This window comes from Balaenoptera acutorostrata, chromosome 19 (genome assembly GCF_949987535.1).
Source record: "Balaenoptera acutorostrata chromosome 19, mBalAcu1.1, whole genome shotgun sequence".
Lineage (NCBI taxonomy): Eukaryota > Metazoa > Chordata > Mammalia > Artiodactyla > Balaenopteridae > Balaenoptera > Balaenoptera acutorostrata.
Window position 1 is genome coordinate 5,492,582 of NC_080082.1, and position 24,450 is coordinate 5,517,031.

General features: G+C 45.1%; 1 protein-coding gene across 1 annotated transcript in view; it reads right to left on the reverse strand.

The window, feature by feature from the left end:
- The window catches only part of CDH13 (cadherin 13), a 1,038,265-nt gene that overhangs the window by 241,926 nt on the left and 771,889 nt on the right, over window positions 1-24,450 (reverse strand). The window contains exon 7 of the mRNA XM_007182584.3: window positions 9,812-9,990. Within this exon, the coding sequence (XP_007182646.1) occupies window positions 9,812-9,990 (179 nt within the window). The remainder of the gene's footprint in view (window positions 1-9,811; window positions 9,991-24,450) is intronic.

A 24,450-nucleotide genomic window follows, 5' to 3' on the forward strand; every position in this document is an offset into this window, starting at 1 on the left:
AGGCCACGATGCCTGGTATGATTTCCACTGTCTTGTCAACGAATAAACTGGCTCATGTAGGAACCAGTCTCTGAACCCAAAGGTGACACAGTCATGCTGCCCCTTGAGCCATCGTGGTGTGGTGTCCTAACTTGGAATCCCCTGCCCTCAAGACCCAGATATAACTGTGTTCCAAAAAGATGAACAGAATTGTATTTTCATTACCAAAACAATACACGGTCACTGTACCCAAACTAGAAAATACAGATAATGGCAACAGCTAACTCATACCTGTTATGCTTCTAAGTATGTGCTTGTATTAATTCATTTAATCCTCACAACAGCCCGATGAGGAAGACTATTATGATTCCCATTTTACAGATGAGGAAACTAAGGCACAGTTCCAACCATAAGGGGTTTGTTCTCTGTATTATGCCACTTTCATACAATGGAGCTCTCTGGGAGCATTAACAATGATGTAGGAGAAGAATATTTAATGACATGGACATGAAAATTACGGCTACCAGTTGTTCAAGCTACTAATGTTCCCAGGATCACAGAGCTGGTAAGAGGTGGGGCGGGGGTGGGGAGGCTGAAATTCAAACTCAAGCAACCTGGATCTGAAGACTGTCATCTTAGACACTGCACTGCAGGAAAATTAAGATCACTTGCAATCCGAAAATGACCATTCCTAACACATTTACACATACCCTTTCACATCTTGGACTGTGATGATATGTGTTATGGACTGAATGTTTCTGACCCCCTAAAATGCATATGTTGAAGTGCTAACCCCCCAGTGGGATGGTATTGGGAGGTGGGGCCTTTGGGAGGTAATTAGATTTAGATGAGGACATGAAAGTCCCACTAGTGTCCTTATAAGAAAAGGAAGAGAGACCAAAGCGTCCTCTCTTTGCCATGGGAAGACGTAACGAGAAAACGGCCATCTGGGGCTCTCACCAAGAAATGAATTGGCCAGCACCTTGATCTTGGACTTCCAGCCTCCAGAATTGTGAGAAATAAATTCCTGTTGTCTAAGCCACCCAATCTCTAGTAGTTTGTTATAGCAGCCTGAATAGAATAAGATGATGATGATAATGATATATATATATAAACAAAGAAGAATCAGAGCCTATGTGGTGCTTTGCGAACTGCATGTTAATATATGTGAAAATCCTTCCATATCATCATATGTTCTTTTACCACATCACTTTACATGACTTAATGGAAGCCCAATGTAGGAATATAGCACAATTTATCGAACAGTTGAACAGATCCTCAATGGTTGGACACTTAGTTTACCTCTTTAAATAAATCCAACAAAAACTCCCACTGGTGGATACTTCATTATGTAGAACTGCTTAGTCAAATACTAGGGGCATTTAAAAAAGCTATTTGATTCTTATTGCCAAAATACCCAACAAATAGGGCCAATTTGTATTTCCATACTAAGGCAGGAGAGTACCTTTCTCCATGGACTTTTTGCACCAAGTTCTAGAAGCCACCTGGGCTCTGCAACCTGGAAGAAGGCCACCTGGCAGGCACTGGAAGCCCACATCTTAATCAGCGCAAAAGCTGCCTCAAAACTCCGTGTTTTGCTTTCCTGTGTTGAATAGACAGTTCAAAATCGATTTCCTCTGTGAGGTTACATTCCAAATAAGTAATAATTTTGATCCATATACTGGGGGTAAAACGCATGGGCTTTGGAGACAGGCTGATTAGGGTCACATCTCAGTGACATCAAGAGTCTCCATCTCCTACAAACAATAAATGCTGGAGAGAGTGTGGAGAAAAGGGAACACTCTTGCACTGTTGGTGGGAATGTAAATTGATACAGCCACTATGGAGAACAGTATGGAGGTTCCTTAAAAAACTAAAAATAGAACTACCATATGACCCAGCAATCCCACTACTGGGCATATACCCTGAGAAAACCACAATTCAAAAAGAGACATGTACCACATCGTTCATTGCAGCACTATTTACGATAGCCAGGACACGGAAGCAACCTAAGTGTCCATCGACAGATGAATGGATAAAGAAGATGTGGCACATATATACAATGGAATATTACTCAGCCATAAAAAGAAATGAATTTGAGTTATTTGTAGCGAGGTGGATGGACCTAGAGTCTGTCATACAGAATGAAGTCAGAAAGAGAAAAACAAATACCGTATGCTAACACATATATATGAAATCTAAAAAAAAATGGTTCTGATGAATCTAGGGGCAGGGCAGGAATAAAGCCGCAGATGTAGAGAATGGACTTGAGGACACAGTGGGGTGGGAAGGGTAAGCTGGGACGAAGTGGGAGAGTAGCACTGACATATATACACTACCAAATGTAAAACAGCTAGCTAGTGGGAAACAGGTGCATAGCACAGGGAAATTAGCTCTGTGCTTAGTGACCACCTAGAGAGGTGGGCTAGGGAGGGTGGGAGAGAGGGAGATGCAAGAGGGAAGAGATATTGGGATATATGTATATGTATAGCTGATTCACTTTGTTGTAAAGCAGAAACTAACACAACATTGTAAAGCAATTATACTCCAATAAAGATGTTAAAAAACAAGATAAAGGAGAATTCAAACAAAGACAGGAAAGTGCTCAGCTCAAACTCCTTAAAAAGACTAATGATACTTTTACAATGGAAATGTTAACACTGCATTTTAAGGGCCTCATTTGGAGACTGTTTCCATTTACAAGAAAAAAGCAAGCAAGAAAAAGAAAACAAACCCCCCCCACACTGACCATTAGCTACTTTGAATAGTTGCAAATTGCGCTGGCTATGTTCAGAAAAGCTGGCAGATTTCAGCTGATGAATTTCAGTCTAGCAGCCAAGATGATCGACTAAATAAACCATTTATCAAATGTTAGGGACCTTTATCTGATTTTACTTTGTAGTGCAGCCAGACATAGTTTAAAAACATAGACAGAGCTATCAGAATGAGGGGCTGAGTATGGTTTTAGAAAAGAATAAAACAGTGCCCCCAGTGAACCCAATTTCGTTTAGTAGGATATGGTCCTTATTTTCTCCAAACATTTCCCCATTTAAGCAAGAGACCCAGATCCTTATGACCATCCTATTCACCAAGGTATTCTTAGAGCCTAGTGCAGTTCCTCACACAGGGTACGTATAAGGTGAATAAATGAGATTGCTGGATGATTACACAAGGGCAAGAGTAAGCTCTCAACTAAAATAAAATCATTTCTTCTGTTTATATACCCATGCTAGGATGTGGATCTTGCAGTAAGTTCAGAGACAGTCTGATATCTAGGTACTCAAAGACACAAACTGAAGGAACATAAGCCATCCATCCCTCCATTCATCTCTTTATCCATCCCTCCATCTATCTATTCATCCATCTATCCCTCCATCCTTCCCTTCATCCATCCATCCCTCTGTCCATCCCTTCTTCCATCCCTCCCCCTCCATCCATTTCTTTATCCATCCATCCCTCCATCCATCTCTTTATCCATCCATCCCTCCATCCAGCCCTTCATCCATCCATCCAACAAATCTTTACCGAGTGTCTTATTTACCTGGCACTATGTTTGGCAATGGGAATACAGAGATGGGACAAAGATCCAACATCTCTTTCTTTAGAAAGGGTATGTTCTGGAACGGTTTCAGAAAAAGTGAACGGAAGAGCTTGTAATGGAAAATACACCAAGTTTCCAAGTCAAACTTGATGTCTATTACCATCGAACTTATGATAAGGCAAGGGCAATACATGGTCACTGCAGCTGCTCTCACGACTCAGCTGTGAATCCAAGGAATTGCAGTAAAACCCAGCCCAGCATTGGCAAAAACGAAGAGTCATGACTCACAGAATAAAGTGAGCATACTCTGCACAATCTGGGGAGACTCTTCTTATGTCTGTGACATGTGGGTAGAAACAGTATGTAAAGCTCTCAGCAGCATTTGATGGGAACTGGAGCCCGAGTTATCAGCAGTCATAGGAAGTGTGACAAATGGTAATGACTGTACAATGCTTTGCTATCTGCAGAAGGAGAGGGGGTTGTGCACATCTCGAAAAGGCGATACAGTTGGTAGTGCAGATGTCATTACCAGTGATTACTGATGAGGAAATGGGCTCAGAGAAGGTAAATGATTTGCCCAACGTTACACAGCTGGCCAGGTGGGGAACTGGCACTCACAGGCGGCATCCTCAGAACAAATCGCACACCAAAGGCATTCAATAAATGTTCTTTTTTAAAGAACTATAGTCTCAAAGTTGGAAAAGACATTAAAGATATAACCTTTACTGGTTAACTGAATCCCTTCTGTTACGTCCTACAAAGGGCAGTCTGTGTTTGACTATATCCTACAACAGGGAGCTCACTAACCACTCTTAAAATGTACTACTAAATCAATAATGATAATGATGCTAGCTTGTGTTTATTTAGAATAGACAATGTGCTTTACATATTTTGACACATCTGATCCTCACCAACAACCCACTTGAGGTATGTGCTGCTATTCCCATTTTATAGGTGAAAACCAAGGCACAGAGAGGTCCAATAACTCACTGCTATGGGTTGAAGTGTGTCCCCGCAAAAGATATGTTGAAGTCCTAACCCCAAGTACCTGTGCATGTGACCTTATTTGGAAACAGGGTCTTTGCAGATGTAATCGAGCAACGATGAGGTCTTTAGGGTGGGTCCTAATCCAGTATGACTGGTGTCTTATAGGAAGACACAGGCACGCACAGAGGGAAGACAACGTGAAGATACACTGTTCCAGAAGAAGGACATGTGAAGATGGAGCTGGAGACTGGAATGATGTGTCTACAAGACAAGCAACACCAAGAACTGCTGACAACTACCAGCAGCTAGAAGAGGCAAGGAAGGATTCTCCCCTAGAACCTTCCGAAGGAGCCTGGCCCCCCGACACCTTGATTTCAGACTTCTGAACTTCAGAGCTGTGAGAGAAAAAAATTCTGTTGTTTTAAGCCACCCAGCTTGTGGTACTTCATAACAGCAGTCCTAGGAGACGAATACACTCACCTTGGTCAAAAACCAAATAAATGATGGGGCCAGGATTCTTTCCCCAGATCCCACCTCATAAGTCAGCAGGAACACTGAAACATGCTCTCCAAAGGCAGGAAGACCGTGCAATTCACAGCACATCTGAATCACCTGGGTTCTTCTTTAAACTACTGATGCCTGTGTTCTACCCACCCCGAGACTGATTTTACGGATCCAGCTTTGTTTGGAGCACCGAGGTTTCTAAAGCGCCTCAGCAAAGTTCGAGAACCAGTGTCTTAGTTGATTCCACTCTTCCCCTCTAGGAGAGTAAGCAGAACAAATCCACTCTCTCTTTCCAAAGACCAGCCCTCCTTAAACAGGAAGACAGCCCTCCTGTTCCCTCTGAGCCCCTCTTTTCCAGGCTACACATTCCCAGGTGGTCCACTATCCAAAGAAGGCCTGCAGTCAGCTGTGCTGCCCCAGAGGACTCCTGAATCACGGTGCCTGCAAATACACCCGTTTTGGGGGAAGCCACAGTGTAGTTAACCTTGGACAGACTGGAAAGCAGGGACTGACCCACTGTCCCTTCCACGGACCATATCGTTTTCCACCTGGCCTGGTGTTCTCCCCAAGGTCACGGCTCAGTGGAGGAGGAACATCTCAGGGAGATGCCCACTGGACAGACAGCATCTGCTGGGCAAGGCTGGCCCACAGAATTGGAAGCCAAGTCAGAGGCTGATCGTAGTTAGGAGGGAGAGGAGGGGGTCAGTTATGGGTCCTCAGAAGATGAAGTGGATGTGCTGCCTTCTAGCATGTTCCCATTGCCCAGGGTGGGTGAGAGATGGGCGGTCTCGCTCCCGGCTCTGCACTGCAATCGGGTCCAGAGGCTGCAACGACACCCTGGGCAATGAAAGGAGGTCACCTGGCCAGAGAGCGGCCTGAGCACACAGAGGGGCCATCCGTTTCGCGCTGCCTGCCTCTCTCTCTCCCACATCCTTGCTTCCCTTCATCTCGCAGCAAAGCTGTTTCTGAGCTGAGGACTGGGACTGTGCCGGGAGGACACACCGACACAATCCTCTCCTGTCGAGCGCGGGGAGCAGCAGAGCGGCGAGAGCCCCTGTCTCCCCTGTCCCCGCTCAGGGCGTCCTGGGAGGAAGAAAGGGCAGCAACCAAAATGGCAGCATTAAAGAGCACTGACTGTCCCCCATGACAAGCTTTAGCGCAGCGGGACCGTGTGCCAGGCAGGGAAGGCGGACGGGCAGGTTCCAAAGAAACAGTGCCTGCCCACCTCCCTGAGGTCCTCTGTCACCTCCCTCCTGGGGTCCTGTCGGGGTCCTCTTTGGGAACGTACTAGATGGAAAATCAAAGTGAAAACTTCACATCAGTCGAGCTCAGGTCAACGCTTGAACTTCCGGAACCTCCACTCCCACGAGGCGGGGGCCAGACAGGAGCAAACCATGTGTGAAACCGCAGGGTCCCCAGCTCTAGGAGGAGTCCCCATCCTATTTGTCAACACCCACTCAACGCGCAAACACACCACTTGAGTTACTGTGAGTGAATACATGGTAACCACACTTAACATTGGTTTAAATCATATCAAAGTCTGTAGGGGTCCCAATGGAATATTTTCCTAAAAACTAATGGTGCATAAACATGTTTTAAGTGTTCTGCCCAGATGATCCAGAAGTAGACTTTTGAAACCACACCTAAGACAGGATGCCTTCTCAGAAGGTCTCCAGAAATAGTAACAAACAATTGCATAATCCCGCCGCGGGAACTTGTCATATGGCCATGAACCCTAGGAAAGATACCGTGAGATGAAAACACTGCAAACTGCAACATACGCACGGGAAGTCTGACGCGCAAGTTCTGTCCCTTTAAAGATAAGTAACTTGAAGTCACGTTTTACCCTTTCAGCAAACTTGCCGAAGAGAATCTTAGCACAGCGCTAGTAAACAGACAAGGCTTGCCTGAATTCAGGGACATTTCTTTCCTTCAGATTGTAGCCATGTTGCCTGGGTCAACACTGAACTCTGGAAACCCTCACAGAAACATGTCATTTTTCATTCATTTTCATTGACTTTCCAATTTTGGTCAAATTGCGTTCTTTTTTTCCTTTTTGGAGCTGTTTATGTATTGTAGCTAGAAAGGCTTAATTCAACTCCCATAATAATATACTTATTGCTACTTAACAAAAACCCAAATGATAAGATCATGAACTTGAGACACATTTATCCCCCAAATAAACCTTAAAAATGGAATGATCTACTATATTATCATTTTGGTTTATAAATAGAGACTTACAAAGCATTTTCTACCAGTAAAAAGAGAAGCTGAGATGGAGAAATCACCTTTCTCTTGTAGGAAGAATTTGCAAGTGCCTTCAGGAGAATTAGGGGTTATGGGAAAGCTGGTGTGTGTGCGTGTGTGTGTTCTCGCACATGTGTGCTGGGCAGGGAATAAAGGGAGAAATGGAAAGTTCTTACTTGCCTCTGAAGATAATAACGTCAGTCAGGCAGTCATAAAAATAGGGAGGTTTGGAAAGAGAATGAGAGACAAAATGGAGGAAATGGACTTAAAATGTTCTTTTTTCTGCTTCCTATTTTAAACGAGAAACGATTACATTTTCCAAGTGACAATCAGAGTTTCAATGCAAATTTCATTCTCTTCCTCCCTTTCCAATAATTCCCCATTTCCAGCTACTGTTTCCCACTCTTCACATGTAAAATCTTAGTGTCATCTCCAACTCATTCTTGTCAATATACCAAAAAACCTATAATTAGGAGTTTTAGGAGTGTTGAAATTGTGGTAGGTAGTGGGCAAACAAACATGCAGATGATCACAATCTCTGTTCTCAGGAAATTTACTGTCTAGGCCAGCAGTGCCCACTAGCACTTTCTGTGATGGTGGTAACAGTCTCTGTCTTGGCCAGTACGGTGGCCACTAGCCACACAGGGCTCCTGAGCACTTGAGATGTGGCTGGTCTGACCAAGAAATTGATTTTTACATTTTAATTTCAAGGATGTCAATTAAAATTTAAATAACCACATGTGACTAGCGGTTACGGCATCAGGTCTAGGCCAAGAGGAAGGGGATATTCTTGTTGGTTTTTTTCTTGCGGGGGGCGGGGCACGCGGCATGTGGGATCTTAGTTCCGTGACCAGGGATCGAACCTGCGCCCCGTGCATTGGAAGGCGAAGTCTTAACCGCTGGACGGCCAGGGAAGTCTGATGGAAGGAGATATTCTTTAAAGAGACAGATGACAGTGTAAAGGAGCATGTGGCAAATGCCATGTGAGGGCTGCAGGTCAGAGCAGTCAGAGACTGGAGGAGGAAGAAGGCTGTGGAAGACTCAGATGTGGAGCACCGCTTCCTAGATGGGGCGGATCTAACCCAGAATCTTGTGAAGAGCTACGGCGAGGAAAACAGAAAGGAGAGGAGAAGGCTTTTCTCACCCAGGGATTTTTTAAATCAAAGACACAGAGGGGAAAATGCACAGGACTGTGAGGGAAACCCAGCACTCGTCCTGGGGCAGATGGTGCTTGCAGAAGGTCAAGGGTGACTGCCAGGGGGCATGGCCATGGAACGATGTCCTGCTGGGAACAAGGGATCCCAGGATGGGGGCAGATCTGGGGGGGTGATGGAGGCAGAGAATCCTCAAGTGGGTTGACATGCTGTGTGAAGGGCCAAGAGGCTCTCCTATGGAAGGTAACCTGTGGGGAATGACAGGGTGGCCCTGGAACTTGGGAGATAGGCCAGGGCCAGCGCACAAGTGTAGGGGGATATAAGTGGGCCAGGAACACATGCCCTCCTAAGTGTGACAGCTGCTACCAGCTCCACCTGACTGTCACAAGTGGTGTGACCCATCGTCCACATGTGGAAATTGGGGCCCCGGTTTCCAGAATTTCTGATTTTCAGAAAGGCTGGAAATTGGAATTTAAAAAAATATGAAATCAAAATATTTGGACATGGCGACTAATGTGAAACTTTAAAACACCCTGGGCCAAACCAAAGAGCAGGCACGTGGGCTGACTGAGGTCCATGGGGCGCCTGTCTGTGACACGTGACCTGGAAGATGGGTGAGGTTCCACAGAGACGGCCTCGCAGGACAGGAGCAGAGACTGAGGGGAGAGAAAGGCTCGGGCGGAAACACTGGCGCAGGCCGCAGAAGGTTTGAGAAAGAAGTAAGCCAAAGCCACCTGACTCTGTGACAAGGAGGAGAGTGTCAGTGATCTGGGACAGTCACTTCCCTCCCCCTTCCTTCCCCCCTCCCTCCCCTCCCCTCCTAGCAGACAGGTGAGGCAGGCAGAGCCCACAGTGACTGGGGCCTCAAGAGTAAGTAGCCGGTGATGTATGGTTCCCAGGGGGTAAGGGCAGAGGGGAGGGATACATTGGGAGACTGGGAGTGACACGTACACACCACTATATATAAAATAGATAACTAATAAGGACCTGCTGTACAGCACAGGGAACTCTGCAATGACCTATATGGGAAAAGAATCTGAAAAAGAGTGGGTACATGTATATGTATGACTGATTCACTTTGCTGGGCACCTGAAACTAAATCAACTATACTCCAATAAAAATTAAAAAAAAAAAAAAAAAGAGTAAGTGGTCAGTGAGGAAACAGGCATCGAGCTGAATGAATGCAAATAACTGCAAAGGACACGGCTTTTCCAGTGTGTGTTTTCTGGGGTCACGTAACATCCCATCACCCTTGACAGATTTTCGCCAATCCAACCATGTTTAAATATCTCATTTCCGCTGCTACATAAAGTGCCGCTGACGGAAGCCCCACATCTTCCCTCATGTGAAAGCCACGTTCAATTCTCATGAAAAAGAAGTTGTGTGCTTTTCAGCTCACCTCCCGGTCCAGCAGTGCAGGTGACACGACGGTGACAATGTCTCCTTTCTCAGGATCGATGTAGAACATGTTGGGAGAGGGCTTGTCAGGCGTCTGCTGACGGATATTATACCGCAGGAGGGCATTATCCGTGGCCGGGTCGTCCGCGTCAAAGGCTGTCATCCGCATCACCGTGGTCCCTGAGGGGGCAGGAGCAGGAGATGGTCACTTGGGGGACAGCAATGGGCAGAGCCCCTCCCCGCACCTGGGCAATGGCAGTGGAGTGATGTGTCAATCACTTTCCAAATTAAAAAAGCAAAACCTTTCCCTGGCTCCGTTAGGTTTTAGCTTTCCTTCCGCCCTCCCTCTCTCCTCCATCACGTTAAAAGACCTGAAATAAAGAAATCTTTGCTGTTAAGCAGATTGACAGCTTAATTTTTCCTTCTCCTGATATGCTGTTTATTTCCACGGGCTTTCATTTCATTGTGGATGTGGCTCTGTGACAATGGCTTTCATTTTAAAATCTCTTATTGAATGCCTACCACGTGGGGGGCCCTGGGCTGGGTGTCGGGGAAATAGAGGTGCCCAAAAGTCACATTCCCTGGGGTCCGGCAGGTCAGCACTAAGCAGGAGAGAGAGCGTTTGAAAATAATAAAGGATTCACAGTGCACTGAGAGAGGGTGATGTGAATACGGATGAGAAGAGCCTCACCTAACCAGGGGCTCAGGAAAGGTCGCCGGTGCAGGTGGGTGAGTAGGTGTAAGCGAGGGGAAGGAGCGGCGCCTCAAAGGGAAAGGTACTGCGGTTAATTCCGGTTACAGGGAATGGGCGCGGATGTTACTTGAGCATGCTCTGTGCGCAGCCGCAATGCTGACACTTTAGAGACGAAGATGGTATAAAGACGAAAAGTGACAGGGACTGTTTGATTATAACAAGGTTGAGAAGGTTGCCGGATACCGGTCTTGCTCACGCACAGCTGATATGAAGGGCGACTGGCATTAGGTGCTTTGGAAGACAACTGGATAGCAACTAGTAAAAAAAAAAAAATGCATTCACTCTCTTGGCATTTACCCTCAAGAAACACTTGCACGTGTCGACAAGGGGTTTTGGCGGGGATGCTTACGGAGGATCCGAGAAACATCTGGAAAGAACCTAACCATCCAACAACAGAGGAATTGCTAAAATGATGTTACACCTACACTGTGAAATATTTTGCAGCACTTAGAAAAGGTTGTACATCTAATGTGCTCTAACATGGAAGGCTCTCCCAAACTGAAAAATATCAAGTTGGAAAATGTTATCCATAGTATAACATCATTTTTATGAACCTATTTGCACACAGAAAATTCCACAAACTTTATGCATATATTTTTCAGGTACAGTTTATGTCCATAAATGGATAGAAGAAGGTCTATAAGGGCGAACTTCACAATGGCTTTGGTGGTTAAACCTGGGAAAGGAGAGAGGGCACTGGGATTAATGGTGATGCAGGGATGAGGGAAGATGGTGGCCGATCTGTAATGGTTTGATCATTTTTACAAGGAGCATGTATTATTTTGTGATTAAAATTTAATTTAAAGGGATCATAATTATAAACACCAATAGAAGCACGGTCTAGAGTGGAATCTGGCACATTTACCTGCTGGTCTTGACAACTGCAAGCCACCATATTTGGCTCAGGGTGACCTGCCCAACTATAATTTTTCACTGTGGTTTACTCTTCTGTGAATGAAGGGCCCCATCTTCTGATTCTGAATCCTCTGAGCCCACAACATGTGAGCTAATGGGTAAGAGATGGAAGCAGTAGACCTATCGTCCCCAGCAGGAATATTCATATACAGAAACTATTCAAGCTTAAAGGAAACATAGAGTTCATCTAGTTCAGTCACCATCCCGGTATTCCTTTCCCTTTCATAACAGTGCTTCTCAAGCCATCAAAGCCAGTTTATTTTTTCCCATAATCAGAATCAGATTATCAGCCATTAGGTCCGAATGATCAGGCAAACGGATCTGACCATCCTAAAGTAAGATCTATCTGTTAAATAGTCTCAGTTAATTTCGCCAATGTTGCCATTAAACCAGACGCATCCAGACACATCTTCTACTCTGTGTTGTGTCTTTGCCCTTCTTTGTTTCTCTGTGAGACTGTCACAGGGCAGGCCTCAGGGCAGTGTCAGAACAGAAAGCTCTCGGCACACACAGCCCACTCCCTCGCCCCTCGCCGTTGGAAGAGGTCAGCAAGCCATGTGGTTCCCGTGCTGTTGCTCGCTGAGCTGCACTGTGCAATCAGGGTTCTTTCTCTGCCCAGTGGGCCAGGCAGCCGCTGCCAGTCTGTCAGCATTAGTGTCAAGGGTACACTCGTTTGCCTTCCTGGTCTAGGAAAACAGGCCCACTTGGGGGTCTCTGTCAGAAATGAAAGGCGACTTCCAGGCCCACGTCTCACCCTGGGCCATGCTAAGTGAGCTCCATGTGGGCAAAGACCTGGAAGGAGGCCTCCACACCACGGATGCCACAGGAAAGAGTCCTCAGCTAAGTACCTGTGACCTGGTGCCCTGCACTTTGTTAGTGTCTAATGAATGCTTGACTGATGGAATCTGTGCCCTATTTAATATGCCTTTAATTGAAGTCAGAAACGAACAGGCAAAAGAATGTATAAAAAAAATGAAGCCATCATAGTTTGTGATTGTCATGGCTTCATAGGAAGGAAAAAAAGACCTCTCAGGGTGATGAATTTTTAGTTTCCACCAGGACATTCATTGATAATGTCTTTTTTGGTATTATTTTTTACAGATTTGATAATATGGGATGATAAAATGTTATCCTGGAATATTCCCAAGGTTACATAGAAGATGTTTTTTATTTTAATGAATTGTTAGGAAGCAAGTGAACTTGGTCTCAAGCCCTGCCTTTGTCTTTACCCTGCTGTGAATACACACCTGGATTTACTTCTGAGGCCCACTTCTGTGGACAATGAGATTGCTTAAGTCATCTAAATAGGTTTGCAGCATTGAAGAAAACGACCTTGGGGTAACATCTAGGTTCAGGTCTTAACTAACTGTGTGAACTTGAGCAAGTTAATCAACCCTCCTTGAACCTCAGTTTCCCCATATGCCCCCTCATAACGTTAGGACATTAGTGACACTTTTCTCTATGGTGACTGTAAGGACTTGATGGGACAATACATTAAATAACTTGGTGCAGTGCCTGGTACGTTAGAGTTCTGAGGAGGATGCCTTTTATCATCGTCCTGTCCTGGGTTCTGAGCCCATCATGGCGGTGCAGGCAATGACCTCAGACGAAGGAGCTCAGAAGTAAGTTGTCCACAGAAACCGGCACCTGCTATGGCAGAAGTCCCGGTGCCCCTCATCTCAGAGTTGCCCTGCCTTACCCTCTCCCTCCTAACTTGTCCACAGTCTTAGTTTATAGATTTGGGTTTCTACTGTGGAGATCACAAATCTACGATAACACATACACATGCATGTGCATGCACGCACACGTACACGCACACACACAGACACTCACACACACATTCTGGAGCCGCCACTGCTTCTCCATACGGTACTCTAGCCCTTCTCTAGGATCAAGGCTCTATCCCGAGTCCCGGTACATCTGATGGGCCCAACACCCTGTTCTCGCCTACTCCTCCTCTGGGGGCTGGATCATGATTTTCATACTTCCAGGTTCTGCAATGGCTGGATAAGCCTCCTAAATCAGCATTTCCTAAATTGTTTCCAAGGGACCCTGCTTCCATGGGTTCATCAGAGAAACACATTTGGGAAATATGCAGAAAGCACAGTTGAGCAGGTTTCCCTCTAGGAGAACTTCCTAGTATCCTTAATAAGCAAATGCATATTGTAAATCTCCAAGAGAAAACAGAATCTGTAGCATTTCCTAAACTTCCCTGTTGATGGACCCTCTTCATTCTAAGAACTTCTTTATGTGATGGGTCACGTGGTCCTAAATTTTGCCCTTGGGGGACACAGACTGTGTTCTATTCATATTTATAAGCTTGGTAGCTATCACTCAATAGGTCCTCTGTCAATGTTCTTTGGGTAGAACTGCATTCTTGCAACTCACCATAGCTTTGCCTTATTCCACAGTGACCGGAAGTCATGGATGACTCATTAGTGAGAAGATTGGACAGCACTGCCTGGACATTTTTCATAACCAGGCATGCTCCCCCACTACCTCTGAGCTCTTTTCCCCCCCCCCCCCCGCCCCCCGGAGGTCCCTGTTGGACCTGGGTTTAGCAGACATACACCAATTCCAAGTCCAGGGCTGATGTTCAGCATGTAGGCACCAGGACAGTTGTTCCAGGGCCTACGGATGGCCCCTGTGCCTTAACTTTGTCCACGCCCACGTGCTGGACTCTGAGAAGAAGGGCTCATTTATTTCCATCAGCCCAGCAGCTTCTCATCTGTGCTTGTCCTGTGCCTATGTGTGCTTCCTGATGGCAGAGAAATGATAATTATATGATAGACACACATGTGGGTCCTCCATGTAGTACACTTCTGTCTTCTTCCCCATCACAATATTCTCCCATGTGTCAACATAAATGATCATCACTCTGTCACTCTCAGGGCTAGGTGAACTAGCAGTGGTCCCTCCAAAGCAAAAGAATTACAGGCTGCTTGTTGAAAGCCTCAAGTCAGGCAGTCATTTTCTTTTGTCGAAGGACATGGCTGCCAATGTGATAGGCTGATAAACAATTAGGAGAGTTTTGTCTTGGCCAGTAGCCCCTTCCTCTTGGCTGTGTTTCTCTGATTAAAGACATGTGCCACCTGGTGTCATGACCTTGAAGCCGGCGTCTGAAGTTCCGCTTCCTTGTGATTTCAGGCACAGTCACACCCTTGAGAAGTGGAGTGCAGCTCTGAAGGTGAGGGGATGTTTTCAACCTCCAGGTAAGGTCAGCCAGCCTCAAGAGTGGGAGACTCCAAAAGAGCTCGCTCTGTGCCACAGGTGACAAAATTCTACTGTTCTTGACATTTCTTTGTCTTCATCCCCAAACATTTCCTTCACATGATCAAAAGTGTCAGACTCCTTTTTTAAAAAATGATATTCCTATAAGTGAATAATATATTGAGACATGGACATGGACATTCACGTCTGTATTTGGCAGTGAATACACTTCGAAAGCACAGTCGAAGCAACTGTATGCTTTCCAGGGGGATGCAAAACATAAAAACCGATATGATCAGAGACGGCAGGCATCACTAAGTGAGCTCCTTAGATGTGACAAAATGTCACGTCATCAGAAAGCATCCAAGTCATGAGAGGAGGTAGGGCATTCTAGCCGCACCCAAACATCTATCTCTGTGACTAAATCGTCTCAGGGACGTGCCTCAGAGGCTACTTTTAAAAGAGAACACGGCCGCAGATCCGGCACAGCATAACCCACCCCTTCGTGTTGATCCCCGTGTCAGAAGGAAAGCCCGTAGACTCTAGGCACCTTGACTTGTTTAGCTGGGTGGGAGGGACACAGAAGCATCGCAGAGTATGTCTAGTTGGACTGACACTGATTTGAAACTAAATTTCTGTTGGAGTCCTTCAGGTTGAAGGGGTTCTGGGCATCCTGATTCCAAACGCCCAATCAGCGTTCTAGATGTGGGATGACAAACCAGCCAGTGAGCCCGGGGCTGAGGGCATTCCAGAACAGACCTGGGCAAACCAGAATAAGTGTGTCACCCTATAGGCCAAGTTCTGCTATCAGATACAGACATATCTCATGGTCACGCCTGTCAGAGTACAAACATGAAAATTGCTGCCAATGTGACATCAGTGGCCCGGGACGTGCAACTCCCCACTGGTCAACCAGTCTGGGACTGCTTTCTGACCACACACGTGGACACAACCCAGCTCTCTCCTAACAGTTCTTAACGGTGAGAAGAGAACCAGATGAACAAATGCAGGAAGAGGGCTTCCCTGGTGGCGCAGTGGTTGAGAGTCTGCCTGCCAATGCAGGGGACACGGGTTCGAGCCCTGGTCTGAGAAGATCCCACATGCCGCGGAGCAACTAGGCCCATGAGCCACAACTACTGAGCCTGCACGTCTAGAGCCTGTGCTCCGCAACAAGAGAGGCCACGACAGTGAGAGGCCCACGCACCGCGATGAAGAGTGGCCCCTGCTTGCCGCAACTAGAGAAAGCCCTCGCACAGAAACGAAGACCCAACACAGCCTAAATAAATAAATAAATAAATAGCGTTCCCTTTAAAAAAAAAAAAAGAGTAAACAAATGCAGGAAGAACAGTGTTAGAGGCACTGCTGTGGATGTGGGCTGTCTACTTTCAAATCCCGCCACACCAAGAACCATCTGGATATCCTCGGGCAAATTCCTTTACTTTGTGGAACCTCAACTTTCTCACTTACAAAAGAGCATCTCCCTTAACCGGCTATTGTGGCATTGAATGAAATAATGCAGTGTTTCTCAACCTTTATTTTTTCATGATCACTAATATCTAATAGGACACCAAGAGTCTTTTTAGATATTTTTTTCCTACCTGTCATCCCCTGCCATAGATATCTATGATGGCCCTTTGAGGACCACAAACCACTGTAATATCTCATGTTTTTAATGTCCCCCCAAGCACCAATTTTTTCCCTCTTGGAGGTGATAATGTCCCCAATGAGAATGTATAAATTAAGAAATATAAAGTCCAGTGCCTGGGCAGTGATAAATGTAAGAGTGAGATGTAAGTTTTATTTACTGTTTTTTATTTTTAAAATTTTTAATTTTTTTGTAAGTTTTATTGATATTTTTGTTGACTGCTGCAATTTGCAACTCAGTTCTGGCAGGGGGGCCTCATTGCCATGACGATGGTGATGGGCCGAATGTCTCATGGGACCCAACCACATAGACTGCAACTCATACTAGTTCTGGGACTCACACCCAGGATCTATAGAAGCAGAGATTAATTAAAATCTCATAAGGAAACAATCCCTCTCTTCCCTTAGATAAGCTTAGAAACTTCTGTTGAGCGCATGCATGCATGACTCATCTTCCTCTGATCTTGTCAATGTTTCCGTGTACACGGGAATTAATAGGGAAACTGTCAAAGATTAGTTGACAGAAGATACCAAACCAATCTGATAGGTATCCAGAGGCAGCCCGCACTCTGCAGTGCATGCATTCCTGAAAAGGCACCCATGGAATGAATCGTAAATAATGTCTTATTTCCCCATTGACCTACATTAGCATTTCAGACCTGCTTTATCTTCATTTGAGGGGGTGTCCAATCAGAAGCTGCTCCTCATAATTCACTTTAACTTTTTCTGCTTATCTCCAAAACACTCTGCTAGCAGGTGGGGTGGGGGAAGGAGGTGGGCTGTCTGCTGTGGGTGAGGAGACTCTTAAAGCCCTGCCCGATACTCCGGTGGAGAGAGAAGAGGTGCTCTGACTCTGACTTTGGTGGGGAGAGAAGGGGGAAAGCAGGTTAGATCCAAGGCCAAGGCCAAGGCCAAGCTGGGAGATTCAGCTTTGTCACCATTTCTCCTTTGGGGAGCCTGACCCTCTGTTCCCCAATTATCTAGGGGTTGTCATTTACCAGCACAAAGACTCTCTCGCAGTTTTCATTTGGTGGTCAGGCTGTGCATTAGACCTAAAAAGTTCTTGGTAATGTGAGTTTTGATGAAGATGCCAATGACCTTTGGCCTCTCTTTTGACAGCAGCCCAGACACGTTGGCTCTGAGGGTGCGGCTCTCCGGCCCCATTCCCAGAGTGGGGTCATGGGAGCTGGGCCAGGAGTGAGAAGCTCCAACGTCCACCCAGTGCCCACACGGTCACTTACATGAGTAAAGGGATTCTGGTACAGTTGGGAGAGGTGGTGGCTAACTAGAGGGTATATGTCCGCCAGAGGGACAGCTACCTTCTAGTTCAGGGTAAGTGCTGCATTTCTGAAATGCAAGTCTGGAGAAGCCAGACCTTTTGATTTTTCAAGACAAGGTGGGAATCTGGATTTTCATATAAACTGTCAAAATATTTACATGTTGGACACTAGTTCAAATGTAAAAAACAAAAGATCACTGAGTGGGACTAAGAAAGCCAAACAAAAACAGATCATGGCAGGCTTAGTCCCAGGCTCACCGGTTTTCAACCTTTGATCTTGACTGTAGGTAGAGGCAATTCTTTCCCCCAAAGACAATAACTAAATATTGTTACTATATCCTCTGGTGATAGATTACAGTGTAAGAAAATGGCATATCCATTATAAAGAGTTCACCCTTCTTCCTTCCACCTCCCTTTTGGAACAGGGAAGTTCCCCTATGTGGCCCCAGCCCCAGCCAAGTGGGAGGCAGTAGAGACACAACGATACAAACATGTGATGCATGTGTCATGTGCTAACTTATTTGATCCTATAGTAACTCCAGGAGGTATGTCATATTGTTAAACCCATTGTACGGGTGAGGAAACAAAGACTGAAAAGGCCATGTAGTCACCCCGTGAGCCAGGATTTGAACCCTGCTTTACTAAAGAGACTACAGCTCAGACTGTGAGTTGCTACCCAGCATCCATTCTTCCTTGCTTCCTTAGCAACATAACTCTGATTTTAGCTGGCCACATTGCTGACTAGGTGAGATGCTAGATGTCCCAGCTTCTCTGCCAGCTACTGTGGCCACCGACTAAGGTTTAGACAATGAGATATAATTAGAAGTAAAGTGTGTGAGACTCCTGGGAAGGTTCCTTAAAAGGATCTCAACCAGAATGTGTGTGCTTTTGTAACACCCTCTCTCCTCACTTCCTGATGCCTGGGATGCGGATGTGATGACTATAGCTTCAGCAGCCATTGTGGACCATGAGGTGGCCCTTCAAATAAAAGCCACATGATAGAAAGGTAGAGCAGAAAGACAGACAAAATATGAGTCCCTGAGTCTCTTATGACCATGGAGTTTCAAGGAAAGCTTGGAATTCCTCCCTTTGGCTTTGTTTACATGAACAAGAAATAAATGAAAGAAAGGTGAAAGCCCATCTTGTTTAAGCCATCATCATTTTGAGTTTGCTATTTCATGTGGTCACAACTAATGTTCTCTGAAAAAGGAGAAAGTAAAGATTGAAGAAAATAAACACATTTTATTAAATAGTTTTACTCTAGAAAGTAAATTTTGTTGCTTTAGCCTAGAGCTAGAGGGCACTAATTTAGACAAGTGTAGAAACATCTAGTCACAATTGGTAGGTATTTTCAAATATTCGAATTGATTTCCACTCACCTAAATCATCTTGAATCCAGAGATAATCTTTCTATCAGGTGGTAAGACTATCCTATTAGTAGCCCCCAGCAAATCATAACTTTGTATTGTCCCTTCCACCTGGACTGTGTGTTTAGCCGTCTGACATTCTCTGGCCAATGGGACACATGGAAACATACAAACAGAGGTTTGGAAGTACTTGTTCACAAGAGCTTGTCCTCCTGGAAAGCAGCTGCCATCTAAAGATATCTGGGCTCTCCTGCTGGAGGGGCCACATGTCTGGAAACTGATGCTCCCTGGCCGACACCCCTAAATACCCATCACACATGGAAGCTGAGGCCATCTTGGAACATTCAGCTCCAGTTGAGCTTCTATGTGACAGCAGCCACATGGCCAACCTCAGGCAGGACCAGCAAGAGAACCGCCCCACTGAACCCATCCCAACTTGCAAAATAATGAACAACTAAATGGCTGTTGTTTTAAGTCACTAAGTTTTGCTGTGTATCATTATACAGCAATAGATAACAGGTAAAGGAGTGTAAGTAGATTAATCTTCACATAGAAGCTAGAAAATATTGTATAATTTAAAAAATGGTGTGGAAGTTGCCATTTTAACTAACCAAATAGCACACCATATTTAAGGGATAGACCAAACTAAAAAGGGACAGGTACAGGCAAAAAACTGATGAGAATAAAACGCAACCCGTTTCCCAAAAGTTGGGCTTTTGGGGCTACCAATGACATCACCATAAATCACTGCAATATGTTGACCGCTGAGCGTGGTGGTTGCCTAATGGATATTCTCTGTTAAAGCACTGAATCAAACTGTCACAAAGTACATACTTTCAACGCAGGTTTGAGATGAGTAAGTACCTTCAAATAAGAAGACAACTCTGTTCTTAAAAGTGAGAACACCTTCAATTTTGAGATAGTCGCCCACTTCCTTTAATAGCAGCCAGGAGTGCCTCTGTGTAGCTGCAATTACCACAGGCTTGATTTGAAATGCGATCGACTTCTCCTCTCAAATTTGCTCTCCCTCCCGGGAGCTAGTTGGTTTTTTAAATACAAATTGACAGTCAAATATGTAATAAGTTATGACAAGTTGAGCAATGGCTGTCCCCCATCTGTTTTCAAAGGTTGTTTATTTTTATAGCGATAAAGAGATGGTGGCGACAGAAGCACTTTATGATTATTTCAATTCTTCCGTGGCGCCTGCTAATCGTTCAATCTCCACAGTGTCTTTGCCCTACTTCTCTGGTGGGCTGTTGTTTGAGCTGCAGCGGGCCAGATGTCAGGAAAAATAACTGTTTTTGAGATAGAAAGTAACACATGGTAAAACTGGGGTCCCTCCTGTCAGGATTCACTGTATTGCCCTAATTTCTTTGTTTCATCCAGCATTTTGAGGTAATGTTTTTCTCAAAACCTATTAAAAATTCTATTTAATCTTTTTATCTATAATTCCTTTCTGTACAGCTCTTTTAAAAGGATCCAGGAAACACTGCTGAATTAACTGATCTTGCCTAAAATACTTCAAAAAAGCATTTTTAAGTGGAATCTCTATCCCCAGTACTGGATTAGTACAAAGTAGCTGAAATTCTCGAATGTGAAAATATTTTTTCCATAAAACTGAAGAAAAAAAAAAACCAAAAGGCACTTCTGGTGTATTTTTTGTTTGTTTGCTTAACCAATTTAAGAGATATTTAAAAAGCAATTCTAGTTCTCCTTAGAGCAGTGGTTTTCAATTGGGGGTGATTTTATCCCTCAGGGGACACTGGGGAATGTCTGGAGACATTTTGGGGTCGTCACAACCAGGGTAGGGTATGTGATGCTGGAACCTAGTGGGTCGAGGCCAGGGATACTGCTAAACACCCCACAATGCATAGAGCAGGCCCACCACAAAGAATTATGCAGCCCCAAATGCCAAAAGTGCCAAGGCTGAGAAACACCATCTTCGAGTTATTTATACCTGGGTCTCTAAAAGTAATGGCACTTTTAAAATCCCATACCCAAATAATTAAAACAATTTGCCTCTCTTTTGGAACTCTCTCTTGTAGATGTGAAGTTCACTGAGCACAGAGATACTATCTCTTCTGTATTTATTCCCCTCACAGTGGCTCAAATATTAGTACCACAGAATATGTAAATATACAGAGTATATAATGTTTAAGAACATGCTAATACTAGATGTAAACTATTATATATAGAATGGATACACAGCAAGGTCCTACTGTAGAGCACAGGGAACTAAATTCAACCTCCTGTGGTAAACCACAATGGAAAAGAATATGAAAAAGAATGTATGTATATGTATAACTGAATTGCTTTGCTGTAAAGCAGAAATTAGCACAACATTGTATATCTACTTCAATAAAATAAATTTTTAAAAAAGAACATGCTAATTCTAACATCATTTAGTTTTCCTGCTTTAATTTTATATAACTCAAAGCATGAAAATCTTCAAAGATAACAGGATAATGAGCTTTATAAGAGTAGTAAGAGCTTTGTAAACATTTGTTGAATGCACGAGTGACTAAATAAATGAATAAGGTAAATGAACGAATGAATAAAGGATGAATATTTTTATTTGTTATCATCTTTCTTCTATTACAGCTTGAGGTAATGGTGAAGGTATAAGCAGAAACAGGTAAATAATTAATGCCTGACTTGCACTAAATATTAATTCCTAAGTAGAGTCTGAAGATAGGCCTAGTGCCCCCATCATTTTAAGGGCAAAGGGGAGGCAGTTTTGCTATTTAAAATCATTGGTTTGTTATTTCAGTTTAGCCTATATTAGGCTGGGCTAAACTGAGATAACAAACCAATCCATGCGTCAGTGGCTTAACGCATAGGGTTAATTTCTCCCTCAGATTCAGCTCATATTGCGGCTCCCTTTCAAGGGGTTCCTTTCCCAGTTGTGATGCAGGGACCTAGACCCTGGCATCTTGTAGCCTTGCCACTGGGACACGTGGTTTCCTGACTGTTGTGGGAGAAGCAGAGAGCTGCAAAGCCACGCGCAGACTCATTGAGTGCTTCATCCAGAAACTGCGCAGATCACCACTACTGCCTGCAGTCTATGGCCAGGTCGGTGTCTCAGGCAAGCTCAAGAGCAGGGCCAGCTTCATGGGTGTGTGGCCTGTGTGGTCGGCCGGGGTGCTGTGTTCAGAAGGGCCCTGTGCTTGTTTTAATGCCCTCTTGACAGTCTTAATAATTGTTGAACAAGGGGACCCCCATTTTCATTCCACAAATTATGCAGCCTGTCCTGGTTAAGAGCCAGGAGCCAGACCTGCGAGAGCCCTGGGAAATGTACAAGAGGCATCGAGACCCCCCCCTGCGTGCAGCGGGAATCTCGGTCAGAGATCCTGTCAATCAGGCCATAACGCAGAGCCCTTTGTTTCCATCATTAGGGCTCCAGCGGTTACTGCTCATAAAACTCCTTGCTTCCCCAATGGTTTCATCCCTATTAGGCGGGAAGCATTACATAACAGCTGAAGAAGTCTAAACAGCGTTCGCGCTGGTACCGGCCTGCTCAGCGCAACCTGCTCAGTGCTGGCTCCCGCCTCCCAAGCTCTGGGTTCTCTGCCCTGGGAGACCTGTGCAAGCTTCTTCTGGCTCCCAGCTCTTGAGCTGCTATCTTCCTGGCCTCTGCCTTGATTTCCTGCATCCTAGGCTGCCTTCTTCTTTTTAATAAGATACTTATGCTTGACAACCTGGGTCCCACCAGATGTGGGTCACACACCAGTATGAAATTAAAGGAATATGTGGAACTATGCCTTGCAACCCTGGCTGCTCATCTGAATCACCTGGGAAGATTTAAAAATACTCATAATGCCTGAAACTCACCCTCAGAAATTCTGTATCTACTGACCTGGCATGGAATCTGGACAATGTGATCTTGGCAATAGATGGGGCCAGACAGATGGAGACTCTGACACTCTATTTATTGGCCATGTCATCTGGGCAATACATGCAAGTTCACACAGCCTCAGTTTCCTCACCTGTAAAATGGGCAGACACCTGAATGGGTGACATCACTCGCCCACCGACCAGGCTATCCAGTGGTCAGTGGCTGAGCCACAATGCCTTTTGTCTCACTCCACTCCAGCACAGGTCATGTCCCTTAGACATTTCAGATTACATTTTGCACGCGGAATAGTTAATTTTCAAGAACTCTCCCTGCAGACTGGCTATAGAACACCTTTGCTCTGACCCACTAGAGCTTGTCTGGGGCATCTCTGAGCCACGTCAGGAGCCCAAAGGACAAGCAGGGCCAGCAACCCGAGTTGTGGTGAAGAATAGATAGACGATCGATGCCCCCAGACCTGCACGTGTTAGGTGAATAACCTGCCTGAAGTCACAGGCATGATCAATGAGGGGCTCAAGGAGGTTTGCAGAGGGAGGAGGAGGGGGCTGGTGATTACTGCAGTAACAAGATAAAAACGAGGCAGGATGCGGAAATACGGCACATCCGAGACTCGAGACTCTGCCTTCAATGGGAAGAAAGTGCCGGCAAATTGCTGGTGGAGCTGTAATGTTGCTGATTTTGCAAACATGTGTTCTTCAACTTGATAAGGAAATACATATTGGGTACCATGGTGATGTTGCAAGCTGTTGTTTTATGGCTGGGAAGTCAGCTGCCTGTGATTTATGCGAGCAATGGAAGTATTTATAAAATAACACTGACTTAGAAGGAGTCATTTTATGAGTCTGGGGAATTGGATCTTTTATGAAGAATAAAACTTGATGAAGGAGCTTGATCAGGGTCACACAAATCTGAAATTAAACGCGCTTGGGATTGAAATCTAAGCGGGACCCCTCTGGATGTCTGGGCTCTCAGCCTGGAGAAGGGTGACAAAGCTTCTCCCTGACAATCCTGCCATGTGGAACTGGAGAGTCATTTCCACTTGCCATGACTGTTTCTCTCCAGGGTGAATGTCACTTTTGAAAGCTGCATTACCTCTTCCAGGCCATCAGGACACCACTCAGGGAATAACTTAGACACCACGTAAAACTAAGCGATGCATATCTGATTCACACTTGTATCACACAGAACGCAACAGTCAGGCACACAGTAGGTGCTCAGTAAATATTGAGTGATGGAATAAATGGAGAATAGATCCAATAGCGTCTGGCTCACTCTGTATGAACATTTCCTCATTTCATTTATGTTTTTAAATTGTCTCTCCTGTGCGTGTATTTCAGCCTCCTAATGGTGCTGCCTTTCCAGATTGGAATGTTCTCTTCTTGGAAACAGTCCGGCAGGGGAGAGACCAAAGACGTCTGCTTCCCAAGCTGAGAGAACCAATAGGCACACGATTCAGGCTGGACTGACTGGATGCACCCCTGGATAAAAATGGTACTCATCCGATGCAGCTGTTTTGTGGATTAAATGAAGTTAATATATGTAATATTCAGCCCAGGGCTCTGTGTTCTTTGAGAATATGATCATTATTGCAAGAAGAGACAGGCATAGCTCACAGGCA